Below are 24,411 nucleotides of genomic sequence, written 5' to 3'. Positions count from 1 at the left end.
TACTGCTGCTAAGTCACTTCAGTCCTGTCTGACTCTGTGCGACCCCATAGAGGGCAGCCCATCAGGCTCCACCTTCCCTGGGATTCTCCAGGCAAGAACACTGGAGCGGGTTGCCATTTCCTTCTCCAATGCATTAAAGTGAAAAGTGAAAGTGAAATCGCTCAGTCGTGTCCGACTCTTAGCGACCCCATGGACTGCAGCCTACCAAGCTCTTCCGTCCATGGGATTTTCCAGGCAAGAGTACTGGAGTGGGGTGCCACTGCCTTCTCCTATATTAACTGTGAGTTACACACAATAATTGACTTCAAAATGCTTGTTCTGTATATTTTATTTTGAACATGGTGTTAAGTTTCTTATGATTTGTCATACTGGTTAATGTGAAAGCGTGTCATTATAAAGTTCCCTTTTCCTTTGAGACATATTAAGAAATGTTTTTGATTTTACAGGCTAATGTTGCAACTGACTAGTTTGTAAAATATATCATTCCTGTGTATAAGGCATCAAAACATAAAAAAACCCAACCCCAAACAATTGGCTACTATCCAGCGAAAAAGGTCGGCTCTCCCTTCTTACATCCTCTCCTGGTCTAAAAAACTCTATTCTCTTCTAAAAAAGCCAAAAAGAAAACAACAACCGCCCCCCGTCGAACCCCTAAACCCAACCAAAAACAAAGGAGAAAGGCAGGGCGGGGCAGGCGAGGGGTGGGGGGCGGAAGGAAAGAGGAGAGGAAAGTCAAACACTGAGCATCCCAAAGTGCCAGCGAAGCGCCGCCCCACCCACCAAGTCTAGGTCCCGCCCCAATCCCCACTCCACAGGCTTAAGTTCATCCGAGAACAGACATTGGAAGGACTGTTGTTGAAGCGTCAATACTTGGGCCACCGGATGCGAAGAGCCGACTCATTGGAAAAAGACCCCGATGCTGGAAAAGACTGAGGGCAAAAGAAGAAGGCAGGCCGGCAGAGGATGAAATGGTTAGATACCATCACCGACTCAATGGAAGTGGATTTGTGCAAACTCTGGAAAATAGCGAAGGACAAGAAACCTGGCGCGCTGCAGTCCACGGGGTCACAGAGTCGGATACGACTTAGCAACTGAATAAACAATAACAACTAGCCCGGACCATGTGGCATACGCCCCGCCCCTAACTCCACCCTCTAGGTCCGGTCAGACCCCACCCCAGACCTTGACCTTACCCCCAACCGGGGGAAAGAACCTAGAATTTCTCCTCCAAAGTCATATAAAGAGGAGTTAGCCTTCCCGCCACAGTCCGCAGCTCCTTCGGCCCTGAAAGCCAGTGTCTCGGCCACTTCCGCTGCTGGGGTCCCTGACACCGGAAGCGGAAGTGCGCCGCGGCCGCGGACGGAGGTGGCTGTGCTGGACCGCGCGGCGCCTTGCGGTGGGAGTGTCTCCGGCCAGTCTGCAGGTGCGGCCCATCCCCTCGGGAATGCTCGGCGGGAGCGGGGAGGGGTCTGAGGGCCTAGAATGGATTAGCTGGCCAAGGGACTTCCTCCCCGCTGTCCGCCTGGGTCTGGGGCGGCTACCGCACAGCTTGGCTGTGCAGCTGAGCTCCCCCTCTCCAGTCTGTCGCGCTCAGGTACTCCTTGTTTGGGGAGACAGGACTGTCATCCACTTATTGCGCGGGAAATCACGAAGTATAGTCCAGGTCCCGCAGCGAAGGAGTGGTGCACCAGCTGGCTCCAGCATTCACTTGTCCTTCCGGATTTGTAGGCCTACTGTATCTCTTTTATGCAGGATAATTTTTTTATTAATAAATCACGTTTTGTTGCATATTGCGTTTCAGATTATCCAGCTCTGCTCAAGGAAATTTGGGGCTGAGTCTACGTGTGCAGATTCGTTTGAGTGACTTGGCATGTGGATTTGAAAAATGGAATGTACTTTCTATCGAGGGATGAATTAGATGATTTTTTTTTTTTTTTTTTTTTTTGCGGCTGACAATTTGCAGTTCCTTAGCTTAGGACCTGTTAGTTTTCCTTTCCCTTTGGTTTTCTTTCTCCTTCTTCCTTCTTTCCTTTCTTTCCTTAAAAAGCGCTTTAAATTTGTGACTTTTACTTTGTATCAATTTTACTTACTGCAAGGGAAGCCAGTCTTAATAAAAGCTATTTTTCACTTATGTCACAAGTCTTACTAACATCAATGAAAAATAAGGTTATTTAGTTCTTTTCAAGTTGGCTCCAGCCTGTAAATCACCAGAAGGCTTCAAAACTTGCGACTCCAGGAAAAAGAGCATAAGTTTGTTAGTACTGGGAACTGAAGTTGAGTTGGCAGTAAATTGAATGTCTTTTTAAAATAATAGGGTTAAGACTCACTTCTTTTTTTTTTTTTATTAATTTATTTTAACTGGAGGCTAATTACAATATTGTGGTGGTTTTTGCCATACATTGACATGAATCAGCCACAGGTGTACATGTTTCACCTGTCCCACCCCCCACCCCCCCACCTCCCTCTCCATCCCATCCCTCTGGGTTGTCCCAGTGCACCAGTTTTAAGCGCCCTGTTTCATGCATTGAACTTGAACTGGTCATCTGTTTCACATATGGTAATATACATGTTTCAATGCCATTCTCTCAAATCATCCCACCCTCGTCTTCTCCCACAGAGTCCTAAAGTCTGTTTTTTATATCCGTGTCTCTTTTGCTGTCTTGCACATGGGATCATCGCTATTATCTTTCTAAATTCCATATATATGTGTTAATATACTGTATTGGTGTTTTTCTTTCTGATTTACTTCACTCTGTATAATAGGCTGTAGTTTCATCCACTTCATTAGAACTGACTCAAATGTGCTCTTTTTAATGGCTAATCCATTGTGCATATGTACCACAGCTTTCTTATCCATTTATCTGCCGATGGACATCTAGGTTGCTTCCATGTCCTGGCTATTGTAAACAGTGCTGGGATGAACATTGGGGTACATGTGTCTGTTTCATTCTGGTTTCCTTGGTGTGTATGCCCAGCAGTGGGATTGCTGGGTTGTATGGCAGTTCTGTTTTCAGTTTTTTAGAGAATCCATGCTGTTCTCCATACTGGCTGTACTAGTTTGCATTCCCACCAACAGTGTAAGAGGGTTCCCTTTTCTTCACACCCTCTCCAGCATTTGTTTGTAGACTTTTGTTTGTAGATGGCAGCCGTTCTGACCTGCGTGAGATGGTACCTCATTGTGGTTTTGATTTGCATTTAAGACTCACTTCTAATAAGAAATGAGGAAGAAACTAATACTGGAGGAAAGTTAAATGTCAGATTTTGATTTAATGAGTGAGGTATTTCTTTTCAGAGAATTCATGTCCCACTGTGTCTTTTTAGAAAGAATCAATGTTTCTTAAAGATACCTGAAATCTGGTGTTGTGATTTTATATCAGACATTTAAAATTATTTTTATTTTTGACTTTTGTGGTGGTGGTGGTGTTATGTGTGTGTGTGTGTGTGTGTGTGTGTCTGTGTGTGTGTATTTATGTAGGCATGTGCCTTTTTAATCTAGCTGTGCTGATTTATTCTTGAGTTGATTTTTTGGGCACATTTTCATTGGAGGGGGGCCGATGTTTAATGAACTGGACCTGAACAGGGGAAAAAATGTGACTAAAATAGATTTAGCGCTTGCCCCTGTGGAGGTTTTAGTCTAGCTGGGAAGACAGATTTTAAATTAACAATAAGGGTGATATGTGTGGCAACTTAAAAATATTGCACAATGTGAAAAATTGCACAACTTGAGAGTTGTGCGTTGTTTTATTTGGGGCAAAATGAGGACCGCAGCCCAGGAGACAGCACCTCAGATAGTTCTGAGAAACTGTTCCCAAGAGGTAGGGGAGGAAGGTCAATATATAAGATTTTGGTGAAGGGGAAGTTCAATGCAACCAGGTACTTACTTTACAGAAAGTTGTCTGCTAGTCATGAGAAGCTGATGTCACCATGAAGGGAGTTAGTGCTTTTCTAGATATGAGGAGATGAAAAGATTGGGTTCATAACCAGTTCCTAAAAATATCTATCTGAAGACCTGTTCCACCAGTTTCCCTGAGGCATATTTCCTCATTCGTATTCTCCACCCTGAACTCTCTTCAGGGCCCGTCAAAGGTCAGTGGCAGCCCCAGCAGCATCAGAGGATACAGTCCCAGGAGAGGCAGATGGCTGATGCCCTTGACAAGTGCCAGTTGTAGTTGACACACCTGTAAGATGTCACACAAAATTCCATTTGAACTTTTTGGCCAAACCAATAGAAAACACAGAGGAGGAGAACGTAAGAAAGTCAGGAAAAGTATCTTAAAAGGGACAAACGTTTGAACCTGAAAGATGCGTTGTATATAGCTAGACAAAGAGTCAGGCTATGGAATCGGAGTAGGGAGGAGATTTGAAAGAACCATAGAAGCATAATCTCTTAGGCAGTACAAAGCCTGGTGTGTTCCAGGAGCTGAGAAAAGATGGGGATAGTTAAAACAGAAAACCAAGTGTGGAGTGAAAGAGTTGGGTGGAGAGGAGGGAGGGCATGGAAGATCATGGTAAGCTTTGGACCTTGTTCTAAGGCCATTTGGAAGCCATTGAATCAGAGTTTTAAATACAGAGTAATATGATTTTGTTGATGATTTAAACAAAACACTAGCTTCTGGATTCAGCATGGAGTTTAGGATGAATAAAAATGAATGCAGAGTCCACACATATAGAAGTTTGGGTAAGTTCAGAACTCAGATGATTTTGGAGCTGAAAAAGTTGGGGTTTGGTGATGATGGTGAAATTGGAAAAGCTTGGATGTTTAAGATGTGTAGGAGGTAGAATTAGAGTATTTGGTGTTTGGTGTATTCTCTCTACCACATGATGTAGAGTAAGTGTATAAGTTAGTTGCTCAGTCGTGTCTGACTCTTTGTGACCCATGGACTGGAGCCCGCCAGGCTCCTCTGTCCATGGAATTCTTCAGGCAAGAATACTGGAGTGAGTTGCCATTCCCTTCTCCAGGGGATCTTGCCAACTCAGGTTTTGAACCTGGGTCTCCCGCATTGCAGGCAGATTCTTTACCATCTGAACCACCAGGGAAGCCCATGATACAGAGTAGGGATTGGCAAACTGTGACCTGTGAGCCAAAACTGCTCCAGTGCTAGTTTCTATTAATAAAGTTTTATTTGAACAGGATAAAACACAATATTCTTGCCTGGAGAATTCTGTGGACAGAGGAGCCTGGCAAGCTACAGTCCACGGGGTCACAAAGAGTTGGACACGACTGAGTGACTCACTCATTCACTCATTGGAACACATGTGTTTATATGCTCCCTATGGCTGTTTCTGTGCTACAATCACAATTAAATAGTTGCCATACATGTGGCTCACAGACTTTTTCCCCTCAATTTCCTGATTTCATTATTTATTTATTATTTTTAACTGTGCTGGGTCTTTGTTGCTGCACAGACTTTCCTCTAGTTGTGGCAAGTAGGGGCTACTCTCTAGTTGCGGTGCATGGGCTTCTCATTGTGGTGGCTTCTCTTGTTGCAGAGCACAGGCTCTAGGCATGTGAGCTTCAGAGTTGTAGCACGTGGGCTTAGTAGTTGCAGTTCCCAGGCTCTAGAGCATAGGCTCAGTAGTTGTGGTGCACAGGCTTAGTTGCTGTGAGCCAAGTGGGACCTTCCCTGATCACGGATCGAATCTGTGTCTCCTGCATTGGCAGGTGTATTCTTTACCATGAGCCCCCAGGGAAGCCCACCAGGTGAACTCTTAGTTGTGGCATGTAGGATATAGTTCCCTGACCAGGATCAGACCTGGGCCCCCTGAGTGCAGAGTCTTAGCCACTGGACCACCAGGGAAGTCCTGTGGCCCACAAATCCTAAGCTATTTACTATCTAGCTGTCTATACAAAAAGTTTGCCAACCTCTAACACATAAAGTACACATCAAGTGCCTTGCTGGTGGCAGGATTTGGAGTCCTGAAGAAAGTGGTTGTTGATCAGTCGCTAAGTCATGACCGACTCTTTGTGACCCTATGCACTGCAGCACCCCAGGCTTCCCTGTCGTTCACCGTATCCTGGAGTTTGTTCAAACTCATGTCCATTGATTGAGTCAGTGATGCCATCCAGTCATCTCATTCTCTGTCACCCCCTTCTCCTCCTGCCCTCAATCTTTCCCAGGATCAGGGTCTTTTCCAGTGAGGCAGCTCTTCACATCAGGTGGCCAAAGTATTAGAGAATCAGCTTCAGTATCAGTCCTTCCAATGATTATTCAGAGTTGAATTTTTTTAGAATTGACTGGTTTGATCTCTTTGCTGTCCAAGGGACTCTCAATAGTCTTCTACAACACCACAGCTCGAAAGCATCAATTCTTCAGTGCGCAGCCTTCCTTATGGTCCCGCTCTCACATCTGTACATGACTACTGGAAAAACCGTAGCTTTGACTGCACGGGCCTTTGTCAGCAAAGTGATGTCTGTGCTTTTTAGGTCACTGTCTAGGTTTGTAACAGCTTTTCTTTCAAGGAGCAAGTGTCTTTTAATTTTAGGGACACAGTTCTTTTTTTTTTTAAATTTAATTTTATTTTTAAACTTTACAATATTGTATTGGTTTTGCCAAATATCAAAATGAATCTGCCACAGGTATACATATGTTCCCCATCCTGAACCCTCTTCCCTCCTCCCTCCCCATACCATCCCTCTGGGTCGTCCCAGTGCACCAGCCCCAAGCATCCAGTATTGTGCATCGAACCTGGTCTGGCGACTCGTTCCATATATGATATTATACGTATTTCAATGCCATTCTCCCAAATCATCCCACTCTCTCCCTCTCCCACAGAGTCCGAAAGACTGTTCTATACATCAGTGTCTCTTTTGCTGTCTCGTATACAGGGTTATTGTTACCATCTTTCTAAATTCCATATATATGCCTTAGTATACTGTATTGGTGTTTTTCTTTCTGGCTTACTTCACTCTGTATAATAGGCTCCAGTTTCATGCACCTCATTAGAACTGATTCAAATGTATTCTTTTTAATGGCTGAGTAATACTCCATTGTGTATATGTACCACAGCTTTCTTATCCATTCATCTGCTGATGGACATCTAGGTTGCTTCCATGTCCTGGCTATTATAAACAGTGCTGCGATGAACATTGGGGTACACGTGTCTCTTTCAATTCTGGTTTCCTCAGTATGTATGCCCAGCAGTGGGATTGCTGGATCATAAGGCAGTTCTATTTCCAGTTTTTTAAGGGATCTCCACATTGTTCTCCATAGTGGCTGTACTAGTTTGCATTCCCACCAACAGTATAAGAGGGTTCCCTTTTCTCCACACCCTCTCCAGCATTTATTGCTTGTAGACTTATGGATCGCAGCCATTCTGACTGGCGTGAAATGGTACCTCATAGTGGTTTTGATTTGCATTTCTCTGATAATGAGTGATGTTGAGCATCTTTTCATGTGTTTGTTAGCCATCTGTATGTCTTCTTTGGAGAAATGTCTATTTAGTTTTTTGGCCCATTTTTTTGATTGGGTCATTTATTTTTCTGGAATTGAGCTGTAGGAGTTGCCTGTATATTTCTGAGATTAGTTGTTTGTCAGTTGCTTCATTTGCTATTATTTTCTCCCATTCTGAAGGCTGTCTTTTCACCTTGCTTATAGTTTCCTTTGTTGTGCAGAAGCTTTTAAGTTTAATTAGGTCCCATTTGTTTATTTTTGCTTTTATTTCCAGTATTCTGGGAGGTGGGTCATAGAGGATCCTGCTGTGATGTATGTCGGAGAGTGTTTTGCCTGTTCTTCTCTAGAAGTTTTATAGTTTCTGGTCTTACTTTTAGATCTTTAATCCATTTTGAGTTTATTTTTGTGTATGGTGTTAGAAAGTGTTCTAGTTTCATTCTTTTACAAGTGGTTGACCAGTTTTCCCAGCACCACTTGTTAAAGAGATTGTCTTTTCTCCACTGTATATTCTTGCCTCCTTTGTCAAAGATAAGGTGAGGGACACAGTTCTGTACTTGGAGGGTTTATGTCGTGGTTGGAGAGAGAGAGGCAAACTCACCTAAACAAATACATATAAAAATCCCAACTTGATAAAAGTAATGGAGGAAAAGTAGAAAGTGTTAGAGGTTTTTTTGTTTAAAAAATTTTGTTGTTGTTGTTGATGTGGACTTTTTATAATCATTTAATCTGTTACAATGATGTTTCTGTTTTGTTTTGGTTTCTTGGCCATGAGGCATGTGGGATCTTAGCTGCCTGACCAGAGATAGAACTCAAACCCCCTGCATTGAAGGGCGAAGTCTTAATTACCAGACTGCCAGGGAAGTCCCTTGTGTTTTAAGGGAGCTTCCTAGGTGGCTCAGTGGTAAAGAATCTGCCTGTTAATGCAGGAGACTCAAGTTTGAAGGAAATGGTAACCCATTCCAGTATTCTTGCCTGGGAAATCCCATGGACAAGAGGAGCCTGGTGGGCCACAGTCCATGGTGTCACAGAGTCGGACATAACTTAGTGACCGCACAACAACAACAACAAAGAGGAGATGTGGTCCTTTTATTACGTGAGAGGAGTCAGTGGAAATGGTGAGGGCCTGTGGTGTGAAAGACGATGAGGAGCCCAATATGTTGCATATTGAAGTAAATTTCCGAGTAATTTGGCTGTTTGGACTGGCGCCCTGCTCATGGTCCACAGAAATGGAATTAATTACCCAGGCCAAACCCCGGCTTGGTGTTCTGCTTCCACTCTCGTTTCTCCTCTTACCTCCGTCTTTCTTATTGCAGGAAGGACACACACTGAAACTTTAAACCCTGGCGCTGGTATCATGGTGAGGGGGAAGACTGAGTCTGGATGGTTGTGGGGGTGGGATAATCTTGTACTCGGGACCCTGTCTGCTCTCTCGGAAACAGGAGGGAAGTGTGGAGCATCTTTAGCCCCGTCCCTGGGACTTTTTAGCCTCTTTCAGTGCATGACCTACAGTTCTGGAGGGAACTGGCTTGGATGGAGGGTTCCCAAAGCAACCCTGGGGTTTGGTACCTAATTCCGGAGTCTAATGGCAGTGAGGGGGCTCAGATTGAGCCGGCAGCCACAGAACTCCTCCACGGCCATCCCTGCCATCTCTTGTGAGACCTACCGAAAACACACGTGGCTCTAAAAATTAAGGTTAATTAAAATCCAACAAAATTTAAACCTCAGGTTCTCAGTTACCAAACCACATTTCTCAAGTGCTCAGGAGCCACACGTGCTGGTGGCTGCCTTTTTTTGGAAAGTGCAGGCATAGAACATTCCATTCATGACAGAGAGCTTTACCAGTCAGTGCTGTTCTAGAGAATTCCGAGATTAAAAGGCCATCACGTTTCTCAGATGCAGTGGAAGTCCAGTTTTAACAGGCATAAAACAATGACTCATCCTAGGGACTTCATGAAAATGAAAAGAGCAAGCTCAAACTTCTGATGCCTTGAATAAGGAGTTCAGGAAAAACTCAGTAAAGCTGAGAACAGTCTCTGTCATCACTGGATACTGGAGCAGCAGAGAGCCAATGCTTATACTTTCAGATTTGTTCAAATGTTAAAAGAAAGTAATTATTTTTGGTTGGGTACGCCATATGAGCTCTGTCCCAGCAACTCTTCAGTTCTGCCCTAGTAGCACAGTGACAACCACAGAGATGAACAGATGGGTGTGGCCATGTGCCAATAAAACTTTATTTAGACAAACAGGAGGCAGGCCAGGTTTGCTGAGCCCAGCTTTGCAGAGAACACTGAATATTCTCGCACTGGGTCTGCCTTCCCCAAGGGATAAACCCTCATTCTGTAGAATGGTGGGGGTGGTCCTTGCTGAGCCGCAATACATGCACTGCCTTAGGAATCAGTCACCTTAGAGGATGTGGCGATGGAGCTCATCCAGGAGTGGACGTTGCTGGACGATGCTGGGAGGAACCTGTGCAGACACGTGCTGCAGGACAACTGCAGGACCCCGGCGCCCAGGGGTAAGGCTTTTGCTACTCTGGTTCTTCCTGTATGCAGATGCTCTTTTTTTCTTTTTTTTAAAATTACTTATTTATTTATTTATGGCTGTGCTGGGTCTTTCTTTACTTGGGGCGAGGGGGACCTACTCTCTGGTTGCGGTGCGCGGGTTTCTCACTGCAGCGACTTCTCTTGTTATGGAGTACAAGCTCTGGGATGCGCAGGCTTCAGTAGTTGTGGCTCCCTGGCTCTAGAGCACTGGCTCGGTGGTTGTGGTGCATGGGCTTAGTGGCCCCACAGCATGAGTGATCTTCCTGGACCGGAGATTGAACCCACCACGTCTCCTGCATTGGTAGGTGGGGAAGCCCTGCAAATGCCCTTTAAGTGCTTGCCACATGGCCACAGTGATGCAGTGTGGGTTTCAGAAGGTTTGTCATTCATGGGCTTTCATAGGATAACAGCTGCATGCATTGAGTGGACTTCATTCTCTCTATAGTCAGGGCTTCCCTGGTGGCTCAGATGGTAAAGAATCTGCCTGCATTGTGGGAGACTCAGGGTCAGTCACTGGGTCAGGAAGATCCTCTGGAGGAGGGAATGGCTACCCACTCAGTATTCTTGCCTGGAGAATTCCATGGACATAGAAACTACAGAGGAGCCTAGCGGGCTACAGTTCATAGAGGTTGCAAAGAGTTGGACACGACTGAGTGACTAATACTTTCTCCATGGTCAGGACCTGCATAGGTCTCCTTGAGTTTGGCCTTGGAACTTAGAGAACCTCAGTTCAGAAGGACAGAGAGGAGAGTGTTTGTGGTTTGGGCCCTTGTAAAGGAACCTCATTGAATTCATTAAAAAAAAAATTGAATGTGATTGCTTAGGTCCCCGCCTACTTGCTTGGCTTCAGGAGCTAAGGCCCAGGTGGAGAGTGGGCAGGCTGGGGAAGCATTTATTTTCCTCTGCAAGCCCTTCCTCCCTCGGCCCATATGTCCTTCTCCAGCAGCAGGGACTCCACCATGCAAAGCCAGTCTCGTCTCCCAGGTGGAGCCAAGAGAAGAGCTGAAAGCAGCAGAGCACGATGTTCTCTGTGCCACGGGTGTGGGTAAGTACCCGGGGGCAGAGGGTGTCGTGACCCACCCAGACTGACGTTGAGGGGTGGGTGCTGCTGGGAAGTGTCCATTTGAGAGTATTTGTAAGATTCTGTATTCTGAGGGGAAATAAGACTGTTTGCGTGAGTTCCTTTAACTTCTCTTTTTCACTTTCTAACTCTCCTCTAATTGTTGGTTTCAGATTCACGTTGATGTATGGCAGAAACCAGCACAACATTGTAAAGCCGTTATCCTCCAATTAAAAATAAATTAAAAAAATTTAAAAAAGATCTGTTTCAGTTTCTTTTTTTTAAGGTTTTTTTTTTTTTTTTTAAAGTGTATACTGTTTTTAAAATTGGAGGATAATCGCTTTAGTGTTGTGTTGGCTTCTGCTCTTCCACAAATGAATCAGCCACAAGTATACACACACCTGCTCTCTCTTGAAGCTCCCTCCCACCCCCCGACCCCATCCCACCACTCTAGGTTGTCGCAGAGCACTGGTTGAGCTCCCTGTGTTACACAGAACTTCCCAGTAGCTATCTGTTTTACATACGGTAGTGTATATGTTTCAGTGCTCCTCTCTCAATTCATCCCACCCTCTCCTTCCCCTGCTGTGTACACAAGTCTGTTCTCTATATCTGTGTCTCTATTCCTGCCCTGCAAATCAACTTGTCTTTTTTTTTTTTTTTAATTGAGATATTCACACACTGTAAACTTCACCCTTTTAAAGTGTACAGTTCACCGGTTTTTAGTATGTTCACAAAGTTGTGCAACCATCACCACTATCCAGCTCTGGAACACTTCCATCACCTCAAAAAGAAACCCTGTACTGATTAGCGGTCACTTCCCATCCCTCCTCCCGCAGCCCCCAGCAACCGCTAATCCACCTTCTGTCTCTGTGGATTTGCCTGTCCTGGACATTTCATACAGATGGACTCATACATCCGTATCTGTCTTCTTTCACTCAGCATCGTGTTTTTTGAGGCTCCTTCATGTCATAGCATGAGAGGCTTCATTGCATTTTAAGGCCGAATGGCCGTCCTCCTTGTGGAAGGACCACATTCTGTTGATCCATTCATCAGGTGGTGGGTGTTGGTTTTTACTTTTGGTGACTGTGAGTAGTGCTACTCTGAATATTTGTGTGCAAGAAGTTTTGTGGATGTGTTTTCATTTGCCTTGAGTGTGAGAATTCCACTTAGGTGTGGAATTGCTGGGTCATTTTGTTAAACTTTCTGAAGAACTGCCAAATTGCTTTAAAAAATTTATTTTTTCTTTTTAATTTATTTTTTTATTGAAGGATAATTGCTTTACAGAATTTTGTTGTTTTCTGTCAAACCTCAGCATGAATCAGCCATAGGTATACATGTATCCCCTCCCTTTTGAACCTCCCTCCCATCTCCCTCCCCAACCCACCCCTCTAGGTTGATACAGAGCCCCTGTTTGAGTTTCCTGAGCCATACAGCAAATTCCTGTTGGCTATCTATTTTACATATGGTAATGTAAGTTTCCATGTCACTCTTTCCATGCATCTCACCCGCTCCTTCCCTCTCCCCATGTCCATAAGATTGTTCTCTATGTCTGTTTCTCCATTGCTGCCCTGTAAATAAATTATTCAGTACCATTTTCTAGATTGCATATATGTGCATTAGAATATGATATTTATCTTTCTCTTTCTGACCTACTTCACTCTGTATAATAGATTCTAGGTCCATCCACCTCATCAGAACTGACTCAAATGAGTTCCTTTTTATGGCTGAGTAATTTTCCATTGTGTATATGTACCACAAGTTCTTTATCCATTCATCTGTCGATGGACATCTAGGTTGCTTCATGTTCTAGCTATTGTAAATAGTGCTGCAATGAACAGTGGGATACATGTGTCTTTTTCGATTTTGGTTTCCTCAGGGTATATGCCTAAGAGTGGGATTGCTGGATCATATGGTGGTTTTATTCCTAGTTTTTTAAGGAATCTCCTTACCATCTTTCATAGAGGCTGTATCAATTTACATTCCCACCAGCAGTACAGAGTGTTCCCTTTTTTCCACACCTTCTCCAGCATTTATTGTTTGTAGACTTTTTGATGGCCATTCTGACTGGTGTGAGGTGATATCTCATTGTGGTTTGGTTTGCATTTCTCTAATAATGAGTGATGTTGAGCATCTTTTCATGTGTTTGTTAGCCATCTGTATGTCTTCTTTGGAGAAATGTCTGTTTAGGTATTTTTCCCACTTTTTGATTGGATTGTTTGTTTTTCTGGTATTGAGTTGTATGAGCTGCTTATATATTTTGGAAATTAATCCTTTGTCAGTTCTTTCATTTGCTATTATTTTCCCCATTCTGAGGGTTGTCTTTTCACCTTGCTTATAAGTTCTTTTGCTGTGCAAAAGCTTTTAAGTTTAATCAAGTCCTACTTGTTTATTCTTGTTTTTATTTCCGTTACTCTCGGAGGTGGGTCATGGAGGATCTTACTTTATGTCAGAGAGTGTTCTGCCTATGTTTTCCTCTAAGGGTTTTATACTTTCTGGTCTTACTTAGGTCTTTCATCCATTTTGAGTTTATCTTTGTGTGTGGTGTTAGGAAGTGTTCTAATTTCATTCTTTTACATGTAGCTGTCCAGTTTTCCCAGCACTGTTTATTGAAGAGGCTATCTTTGCCCCATTGTATATTCTTGCCTCCTTTGTCAAAAATAAGGTACCAGTAGGCGCATGGGTTTATTTTTGGGCTTTCTATCTCATTCCATTGGTCTATATTTCTGTTTTTGTGCCAGTAGCACACTGTCTTGATGACTGTAGCTTTATAGTATAATCTGAAGTCAGGAAGGTTGATTTCTCCAGCTCCATTCTTCTTTCTCAAGACTGCTTTGGCTGTTTGGTGTCTTTTGTGTTTCCATATGAATTGTGAAATTTTTTGTTCTAGTTCTGTGAAAAAGGCCATTGGTAGTTTGATAGGGATCACATTGAATCTGTAGATTGCATGTGGTAATAGAGTCATTTTCACAATATTGATTCTTCCTACCCAGGAACATAGAATATCTCTCCATCTGTTTATGTTGTCTTTGATTTCTTTCATCAGTGTCTTATAATTTTCTGTGTACAGTTCTTTTGTTTCCTTAGGTAAGTTTATTCCTAGATTTTTAATTCTTCTTGTTGCAATGGTAAATGGGATTGATTCCTTAATTTCTCTGATTTTTCATTGTTAGTATATAGAAATGCAAGTGATTTCTGTACATTGATTTTGTATCCTCCAACTTTGCTAAATTCACTGATTAGCTCTAGTAATTTTCTGATACTATCTTTAGGGTTTTCTGCGTACAGTATCATGTCATCTGCAAACAGTGAGAGCTTTACTTCTTCTTTTCTGATCTGGATTCCTCTTATTTCTTTTTCTTTTCTGATTGCTGTAGCTGGGACTTCCAGAACTATGTTGAATAATAGTGGTGAAAGTGGACACCCTTGTTTTGTTCCTGATCTTAGAGTAAATGCTTTCAGTTTTTCACCATGGAGAATAATGTTTGCTGTAGGCTTATCATATATGACCTTTACTATGTTGAAGTAGGTTCCTTCTGTGCCCATTTTTTGAAGAGTTTTAATCATAAATGGGTGCTGAATTTTGTCAAAGGCTTTTTCTGCATCTATTGAGATGATCATATGGTTTTATCTTTCAATTTGTTAATATGGTGTATCACATTGATTGGTTTGCATATATTGAAGAATCCTTGCATTCTTGGAATAAACCCAACTTGACCAGGGAAGTCACAAGTTTGTCTTTTTGATGTGTTGCTGAATTCCGTTTGCTAAAATTTTGTTGAGGATTTTTGCATCTATGTTCATCAGTGACATTGGCCTGTAGTTTTCTTTTTTTTATGTTGTCTTTGTCTAGTTTTGGTATCAGGGTGATGGTGGCCTCGTAGAATGAGTTTGGAAATGTTCTTTCCTCTGTAGTTTTTTGAAAGAGTTTTAGAAGGACAGCCATTATCTCTTCTCTAAATGTTTGATAGAATTCTGTGAAGCCATCTGGTCATGGGCTTTTGTTTTTTGGGAGATTTTTGATCACAGCTTCAATTTCAGTCAAACTGCTTTTGAGATTTGTTGTTCTTGTTTAGTCGCCAAGTTATGTCTGACTCTTTGTGACCCCATGGACTGTAGCATGCCAGGCTTCTCTGTCCTTCACCATCTCCCAGAGTTTGCCCAAGTCCATGTCTGTGGTTTTGGTGATGCCATCCAACTGTCTGATCCTCTGTTGCCCTCTTTTGAGATTAAGGACACTAATTTACCTTTCCCCCAGTGGTGGGTGAGGATTCTGATTTCTCCATGTCGTATACACACTTTTTGTTTAGTTTTTTTTTTTTTTTTAATTTGAAAATATTTATTTATTTATTTGGTTGTGGCAGGTCTTAGTTGCAGCACAAAGGGTCTTTACTTGCAGTGGTGTATGGGATCTTAGTTCCTTCACCAGGGATTGAACCCGGGTCCCTTGCATTGGGTGTGTGGAGGCTTAACCACTGGACCACCAGGGAAGTCACAAGTTTGTCTTTTTTTTTTCCTCTTCTTCAAACTTTTTATTTTGTATTGGGGTATAACCAAGTTAATCTTTATATTGAACATTTCTATGTATATTTCTTGTTTGATTGCTTCTTGTTTCTCTGATAACACACTTTTTGGCAATATCAGTCTAAATCTCCATGGAGGGGACTTCCAGTGGTTAAGAATCCACCTTCCAGTGCATGAGACTCGGGCTCCATACATGGTCAGGGACCTGAGATCCCACATAGCTAGGGCAACTAAGCCCCAGTGCCATAACTGGAGAGCCCTTGAGCTGCAACTACAGAGCCCATGTGCCTGTGGACCACAACCAGAGAGGCACACGCACTGCAGCGAAAGATCCCACATGCCGCAGTGAAGACCCAGCACAGCCAAAAATAAATAAATATTAAAAGAAGTCTGCATGAATTCTTTTACCAGGAAAGGCCTCTGGTTTCCACCTCATCCCATCACTGCCCAACTCTACACACAGCCCTAATCTTTAGAATCTCCCTTTGCTCACTGCAGTGGTAAAGAATCCGCCTGCCAATGCAGGAGACACAAGAGACTCTCAAGGATCGGGAAGATCCCCTGGAGGAGGAAATGGCAACCCACTCCAGTATTCTTGCCTGAGGAATCCCATGGACAGAGCAACCTGGCGGGGTCCATGGGGTCACAAAGAGTTGGACATGACTGAGCACACAGCACATTGATACCTTGCTCATTGATACCTTCTACCTTTCAGTATTGTCCCAAGTTTAGGGTCAGTATTAAAAAAAAAAAGGTGTGTGTCAGTTTCATACTATGACTTCTTTCTGAAATAAGGTAATTTTTTTTTTCCCCATTCATTTTAGACTGGGAATCTCAGTTTACACCCAAAGAGCCTACTTCTCTGCAGGATATTTCAGAAGAAAACTCATCCTATAATTTGCAGATGGTAAGATTCATGTGGGACGATTCTTCATTCCCTTTCATAGGAGAAGGTGAGGAGTAGCTGAGTTGGATGCACACACCAGGGCCAGGCAGACACTTGAGCCAAGGTGTTTCCTCCAGGACATGAAGTATCTAGAGGGAGCACCCATTTTGGGTGATTTAGGGTGGGGGGAGTATTGGCTTGGTGTGTGAGAACTCCATAAAGGAGGCGGTTCAGAGTGTGGGCTGTGGGTCACGGGAGATGTGGATAACTAACTGTGGCCCTGTGATTGACAGATACCAGGTAGGCAGATACAGAACCTAGGAAAACACAGAACAGTGTGTTCATATTAAGAACTAAATGCTCCCAACTTTTCTATAAAAACCTTTTTAGGGACTCCCCTGGCAGGCTAGTGGTTAGGACTCTGCAGTTTCACTGCCAGGGTCTCAAGTTTAATCCCTGGTCGGATTAAGAAGATCTCACAAGCTGTGCAGTGCTGCCTGGAACAAAGCAAAAACCTTTCTAGTAAAATATCTCGCAGTGCCTCTGAGGGTTGGTGGTCTACCCTCCAGCCACGGGCCCCCCAGAACCAGAAAAGGGTCAGGTGTGTGCGTCCAAGTCCCTGGTTCAGTCGGTCCTCAGAGACCCTTGGTAGTTGGTGCCCACAGTGAAGTAGGGGAGTTTCCAGGTCTGAAACTGCCAGACCCGCATTGCCCAAATTCTTTTCTTAATTAATTAATTTGGCTGGGTCTTAGTTGTGACATGGGCTTCCCTGTCGCTCAGACAGTAAAGAATCTGCCTGCAATGTGGGACCGACCTAGGTTCAATTCCTGGGTCAGGAAGATCCCCCTGGAGCAGAGAATGGCAACCCATTTCAGCGTTCTTGCCTAGAGAATCACGGGTAGAGGAACCTGGCGTACTACAGTCTGTGGGGTCTCAAAGAGTCAGACATGACTGAGCAATTAACACTTTAGTTGTGACAAGTGGGATCTAGTTCCCTGACCAGGGATAGAACCCAGGCCTACTGCATTGGGAGTGCAGAGTCTTAGCCACTGGACCGCCAAGGAAGTCCCATGGACCCCAAATTCTGATGGTACTACCCCCAAACTTTGGGTCTCTTAGGGTGAGGACAGCCTCCATACCACCTCTTCCTGCTTAGCACCCTCTACTCCTTTTCCCAGGGGCCAGAGCTGGACCTGAAGATAGAGATCAAGTCTGAGATGGAAGAGGAGGTGATGCCTCCAGCTCCAGAGGACTGGTCAGCTCTCCAGCAGTCTTCTGAATATGCGGTAGACCTGGGAAGTGGTCTGCCAGGAGGGCCCCAGCCCCTGCCAAGAAGGCCCAAGGTTCAGGATATGTCTGTAAGTGGGGAGGCAGGAGGGAGGGAGGAATGGAAGGCCAACTAGATAGGAAATTGGGAACATGCTGGAGACCCAGGCTTAGCTCCTGGTGAGAACTACTGAACAGGCCTTGGTGTTTCTGCACTGAGTGTAAATATCCCCAGCGTGATGTCATGCCCAGGGCAGTCCTAGGGGAGGGGGTGGCACCCAGGATCCAGGTCTTGCCTCTCTGGGTCCAGATTTCCTTCTTCAATCCTTCCATCCTTTCCATGGCCAGGAAACCTGCAGGAATGAGCAGGTCCTGTGACCCAAGGGCTGTGTGGAGAGTGTTCAGGCTGGTAATCATGCTCTGGGCTCAGGGCCTTATGTTTTGGTTCTGAGGTGGAGAGAGTTACAGAGAAGGATACTTTAAGGTGTGCTTGGAGCCCTGCCCTGAGGAGAAGGGGCCTATTCTCCCCTGTCTCCCACCCATCACCTGCCCTGAGGAACCAGCCACATTTGCTTCCCAACCTTCACCAAGTCCTGCCAGCTTTTCCTCCAAAATATAAACTTGCCTCTGACTGCTCCTCCTGGCCCTGGTGCCACCACCTTACCCAGAGCCACTGTTAGTTCTCCTGGACCCAGCCTTCTGCTGAACATGGAGGCCAGAGACATCCTATAGAAAGCAAGTCAGGGGCTTTCCTGGTGGCCCAGTGGTTTAAGAATCCACTTGCCAATGCAGGGCACATGGGTTCGATCCCTGGTCCAGAAAGATTCCATGTGCCACGGGGCAACTAAGACCGTGTACCACAACTATTGAGCCCGAGCTCTAGAGCCTAAGAGCCACAACTATTGAGCCTGTTTTCTGCAAAAAGAGAAGCCACTATAGTGAGAATCCCGTCACCACAACTAGAGAGTGCTGCACACCAGAACTAGAGAAAGCCCAGGCACAGCAACGAAGACCCAGCACAGCCAAACATAAATAGAAATTAAAAAAAAATATATACAGCTTGGTTCAAACACCTTTCCTGAGGGAGTGGCCGTTGGTATAGGAGGGTTCCCGTCCCTTCTCCCACAGCAGGGATTTTCCCCTTGGGAATAGTTTACTAACACCCCCTCATTTGCAGGGCTCCACCCATGCCTCCTGCCTCACCCCTCAGTCTACTGGCCATCCACTGGTTCTCTGTGCCCCAGAATCAACCCCCCACCCTGCCCAGAGGCTGCTTAGATGAGGCCTTCCCTACCTGGGCCCCCTCTGTCTGTCCTGTCTTGGACTTGAAATTCCATGACACTGATTAGCTTTGTGTTGAGGAGTTGTAAACCTGGACGTGGTGAACGAGCCTTGTCCCTCCTCTTAGCATGTTTCCCAAAGCAGGGCCAGTCACACCAGTTCAGTCTGGGTGAACAGGTGTGAGCGGATCCCACCCACGCTGTGACTCTACAATCTGTTCCTGTCACTTTGTCCAGGGGTTGAAGGTGGCTGTGCAGATGCAGAGGGTGGCCACGCCGGAGCCTGCGCTGGGCCTCCCCAGACTGTGGAGGGCTGGGGGTGCTGGTGAGTAAGAGCCTGGTGGAATTACAGCCCGAGGGCCCTCCTGTGTTGTGTTCTGTTGTGTCTGGGAACTTGGATCCACCTTCCTTTCTTCTGACTGCAGTCGTTGTCTTAGGGAGAGAATATATAAAGTCATCTTATTTTTTATGGGCTCCCCAGGTGGCACTTGTGGTAAAGAACCTGCCTGCCAATGCAGGAGACAAAAGAGATGTGGGTTTGATCCCTGGATTGGGAAGATCCCCTGGAGGAGGGCATGACAACCCACTCTAGTATTCTAGCCTAGAGTATCCCATGGACAGAGGAGCCTGGCATGCCACAGGCTGTGGAGTTGCAAAAGTTGGACACGTCTGAAAATGTAGCACAAACAGTATTCCATCGTATATATGTCTTCTTTATCCGTTTCTCTCTCAATGGACATTTAGGTTGGTTCGGTATGCTGGCTATTGTAAATAAGTGCTGCAGTGAACGTTGGAGTGCATGTATCTTTTTGAATTATGATTTTCTCCATGTATATGTCCAGGAGAGGGATTGCTGAGCCATATGGTAGTTCTATTTTTAGTTTCTTAAGGCACCTCCATACTGTTCTCCGTAGTGACTGTATCAATTTGCGTTCCCACCAACAGTGAAGGAGGGTCCCCTTTTCTCCACACCCTGTCCAGCATTTATTGTTTGTAGATTTTTTGATGATGGCCATTCTGACAGGTACAAGGTGATAACTTCACTGTAGTTTTGATCTGCACGTCTCTAATGACCAGCGATGCTGAGCATCTTTTTACGTGCTTTTTGGCCATCTGTGCTATAAAGTACTTGTGGAGTACTTGGAGTACTCTTTGCTCTTAAATTACCCTGGAAGGGCTCTAGACTGTCATCCTGTGGTGAGAAGGACACTGGGAAGCAATTGCAGACAAACCCCTGACACCTTCCCCCTGGGGCCTTGCAGTCTGGGGAGTGAGTATGGGGTAGGCGTGTCAGGGGTCCCTAAGGCCACGCCCCAAACTCAGCTTACAGTTGTACTCATGGCTCTGATTTAGTCCAGTGAAGGAATGCAAAGCAAAACCAGCAAAGGGAAAAAGGTTTTGGGGTGATGCCTGGAGGAACCCAGGCACAAGCTTTCAGAATCCTCTCCCAGTGGAGTCACACAGGACACGCTTAATTCCTTCAGCAGCAAGTTGTGACAACACGTGCACAGTGAAATTTACACCGAGGTTCATTATAGACTCAGAGCCCAGGGTTTTCCCTGGGGGCTGGTCATGTAGGCACCATCTGCCCAGCACATATCTAAACTCCAGGCTTCTGGAAAGAAAGCAGGCATCCAACATGGACTGCATTATTTGTACAGACGGTTTAAGCAGAGTGAGCCCCTCTTATCAGTTAGGGTCAGGGGAACTGTCTCGAAATCCAAGTTCTGGGACTTCCCTGGTGGTCCAGTGGTTAAGACCCCATGCTTCCAATGTAGGGGGCATGGGTTCAATCCCTGGTTGGGGAACTAAGATCCCACATGCTGTGTGGCCAGCTAAGGGCCAGCCTTGCCAGCTGGCCTTGCTAAGGAGAGCAGTCAGGAGGGCTATGTTAACTTTTGTCTGCACAGTAGGGAAGCATGGAACTATGTAAAATGTATTCAGGAGGTCAAGTTGAGATAGTTTGGTGGGTTATGTATACATTCATTTACCAATTTGGGGCACTTATGGGAGGGGAACTGGGGGCTTCCCTGGTGGCTCAGCATTAAAGAACCCACCTGCCAATGCAGGAGAAGCATGCTGGCATCCCTATGGGACACCAGCAAGTGATGGGGCAGGAACTTGAACAGGAGTGGAGGAGGAGGCTGGGAGTTAGGTGCCGAAGCCTGGCAAAGTGGAAGTGTTTAGTTACTCATTCAGGTCCGACTCTTTGTGACCCCAGGGACTATAGCCTGCCAGGCTCTGTACATGGGATTTTTCAGGCAAGAATACTAGAGTGGGTTGCCATTTTCTTCTCCAGGGAGATCTTCCTGACTCAGGTCTCCCCCATTGCAGGCATATTCTTTACCAATTGAGCCACCAGGGAAGCCCTCCGAAGCCCAGGGTGGTGGGTTTTAAGATAGAGGGATTGGATGACTGAACATTTCTACTAGATCCTCCCTGTAGATGGAGGTCACAGGGGACCCTAGTGAGGTGCTGGTTGTTGAATGGTAGTGTTTTGGAACTGAATACGAGGTGAGGGAATGAGTACAAAGATTGCCCATGATGGGGAACAAAGAGATAAAACAGTAGCCAGAGGGAAAGGTGGAGTATTAGAGCTGTATTGTGGGCCCCCCTCCCACCAGACTATATTGAAGTTCTAACCCTTGTTACCTGTGAACGTGACCTTGTTTGGAAATAGGGTCTTTGCAGATGACATCAGGTTAAGATGAGGTCTTGACCCTAATCCCATATGAATTGTGCCATTTTAAGAAGGGGAAGATGCCTTGTGAAAACAGAGACACGTGGGGGAGAAGGTCACATGACAACAGAGGCAGTGATTTGAGGGACACAGTTATAAGCCCAGGATTGACCTTCACTACCAGAAGCCAAAGTTTTTCCAGTGGTCATGTATGGATGTGAGAGTTGGACCATAAAGAAAGTTGAGTGCCAAAGAATTGATGCTTTTGAATTGTGGTGCTGGAGGAGACTCTTGAGAGTCCCTTCAACTGCACGGAGATCAAACCAGTCAACCCTAAAGGAAATCAGTCCTGAATATTCACTGGAAGGACTGATGCTGAAGCTGTTGCTCCAATACTTTGGCCACCTGATGCAAAGAGCTGACTCACTGGAAAAGACCCTGATGCCGGGAACGATTGAGAGCAGGAGGAGAAGGGGATGACAGAAGATGAGATGGTTGGATGGCATCACCAACTCAATGGACATGAGTCTGAGCAAACTCCGGGAGGTAGTGAAGGACAGGGGAACTTGGTATGCTGCAGTCCATGGGGTTGCAAAGAGTCAGATACGACTTAAGGATAACGACAACAACCTTAAGCCAAGAAAAGGCAAGGAATGACTCAGCCGGAGTTTCAGAGGGAGTTTGGCCCCGCTGACGGCTCGATCCTGGACTTCCGGCTGCCAGAACCCTGAGAGAATACAATTCTGTTGTTCTAAGCCACCCAGTTGTGGTATTATTATTATTTTTTTAATAGCTGCCCTGGGAAACTGATAACATGGGATCAGGATTGGACATGGTTCAGATTTAATGACTGAGGGAAAAGTCCCACTGAGAGAGGAAGTGGGGGTATAGGGAGATGGGATGGCGGGCATCACTTCTCCTCTGTGGCAGGCCAGAGTGAGGAGCCTGGTGTGGGGGAGGAATGTTATCGATCTGAAGACAGGAAGGGAAGGACACTTCCTTCTCAGGCAGGCTCCCAGGGAAGTGGTGGTTTCTCTGTGCTCCGCTTGTGGTAAGTCCTGGGCGGTACCAACCCTGCAGAGTCAGGACAGAGGAAGGGGCCCTGCAGTCAGGGAGGAACGGCTGACCCAGGGCTGAGTCAAGGGGGAGAAAGGAGCGCTTTAGAAACTTCAGAGTCTGTTGGTGAATCGAGACCGTGGCTTCAGAAATTTGGAATGGAGGAAATGTGTGTGTGTTTCTTTTCTTTTTTTTAAAGTACTCGTTAACATTAAAAATAAAAATGTTTTAGTTTTTATTGGGGTATAGACAGTTAATGATGTTGTGATAGTTTCAGGTGAACAGTGAAGCTGAGTCATATACATATAGGACTCAGCCATACGTATACATGTATCTATTCTCCCCCAAACTCCCCTCCCATCTGGGCTGCCACATAACATTGAACAGAGTTCCATGCGGAAGCATTTGATGACATTTAATGAATTTCCCACCATGTGGCTTCAAGCTGGTGTGGTGGTGTTCAGTTGCTAAGTCATGTCCAACCCCTTTTGACCTTACGGACTGTAGCCCGCCAGGCTCCTCTGTCCCTGGGATTTCCCGGGCAAGAATACTAAAGTGAGTTGCCATTTCCTTCTCTGCAAGCCCCTCCCACACCCATAGTCTTCTTCTCAGCTCTTCTGCTGTAGAATTTGGCCTTCATGATGACAGGCTGCTTTGGGAGTTTTTTTTCCCCCAGATCTTTCTGATCACACCACATCAGTGATAGGGACAGCTTCAGTCTTGTTCTCAACAGTACTTATCTGGATCGTCTCACCGACCAAGGTTAACAGTTTATCAAGTTTGACAGTTGGACAGAGGCTCTAGTTCCTCTTTAAGTGGTAATGCCTTGTACCGACTTTCCCAAAGTCTCCTGAATGATATTCATCCAAGTTGATCCTGTGGTGAAGCAGGCCACCAGTGTTAGCTCAGCTTCCTGGGTGTTTCCCATGATGCGGGCGTGGCTCATGTGGCCCCTAAGTTTTCGGGTCTTCTTTAGTCTGGATGGCATATTGGTGTCTGAGATGAAAGAGCTGTGTGTTTCTGTATATTTCTGTGTGTTTGTATGTGTGCTTGTGTATGTGTGGTGCGTCTCTGTGTATGTGTCTCTGCACGTAGTGTATGCATGTGTGTGTACTGGTGTGGGTGAGTGTGCCCACGTGCCCAAGTAGCTGTGGGTGTTTGCAAGCGTATGTGCATGCTTGTCTCAGTGTACAGTACGTGTGTGTGTTTGTCCAAGGGAGTGTGTGCACCTGTGGTCACTCACAGTCAAGGTGGGCAGCCTCAGCCCTGCTGCTGAGACCCTCATGGCTCTCCTATGCTCCTGCAGCTCTGTCCGCTCAAGGCCCTGCCTGGCTCCAGAAGGGGAGCATAGAAGAAGAAGCCATGACTCCTGGGGGACTGACCACCTATCCACAGGTAAGCAAGAAGTCCTTGCTCCTCTTGCTGCTTTGCCTCCTTGTCCCCTCCCCGTGTCTGGGAGCTTCTCAACCCCACAGGGCTGGTGTCTAGGCTTCCAGGCACTGGGCCTCTAGTGGTGGGTGAGCAGTGACTTCACTTGCTGGACCCTGGGGTTAGGGGCAAGGATTTCCAGGCTAGTTGTTGTTTTATTTTAAATCATTTATTTATTTTTGCCTGCACTGGGTCTTTGTAGCTGCGCTCAGGCTTTCTCTAGTCGCAGCGAGCAAGGGCCACTCTTCGTTGCAGTGCACGGGCTTCTCATTGCACTGGCTTCTCTTCTTGTGGCGCATG

The 24,411-nt window shown here is 45.5% G+C and overlaps 1 protein-coding gene and 1 pseudogene across 1 annotated transcript in view; one reads left to right on the top strand and one right to left on the bottom strand.

The window, feature by feature from the left end:
* The first annotated feature begins 1,184 nt into the window (after positions 1-1,184).
* The window catches only part of ZNF333 (zinc finger protein 333), a 30,831-nt gene continuing 7,604 nt past the window's right edge, over positions 1,185-24,411 (top strand). Inside the window, exons 1-8 of the mRNA XM_086408797.1 lie at positions 1,185-1,423; positions 8,705-8,748; positions 9,783-9,906; positions 10,881-10,979; positions 16,340-16,422; positions 17,580-17,759; positions 19,185-19,272; positions 23,990-24,078. Coding sequence (XP_086264923.1) covers positions 8,746-8,748; positions 9,783-9,906; positions 10,881-10,979; positions 16,340-16,422; positions 17,580-17,759; positions 19,185-19,272; positions 23,990-24,078 — 666 coding nt within the window. The 5' untranslated portion in view covers positions 1,185-1,423; positions 8,705-8,745. The remainder of the gene's footprint in view (positions 1,424-8,704; positions 8,749-9,782; positions 9,907-10,880; positions 10,980-16,339; positions 16,423-17,579; positions 17,760-19,184; positions 19,273-23,989; positions 24,079-24,411) is intronic.
* LOC147368366 (large ribosomal subunit protein uL15 pseudogene) lies at positions 23,234-23,671 on the bottom strand (annotated as a pseudogene).

Source organism: Bos grunniens, chromosome 7 (genome assembly GCF_055505025.1).
Source record: "Bos grunniens cultivar Pamir isolate PY7600 chromosome 7, Bosgru_T2T1.0, whole genome shotgun sequence".
Lineage (NCBI taxonomy): Eukaryota > Metazoa > Chordata > Mammalia > Artiodactyla > Bovidae > Bos > Bos grunniens.
This window is presented reverse-complemented; position numbering and strand designations above follow the sequence as displayed.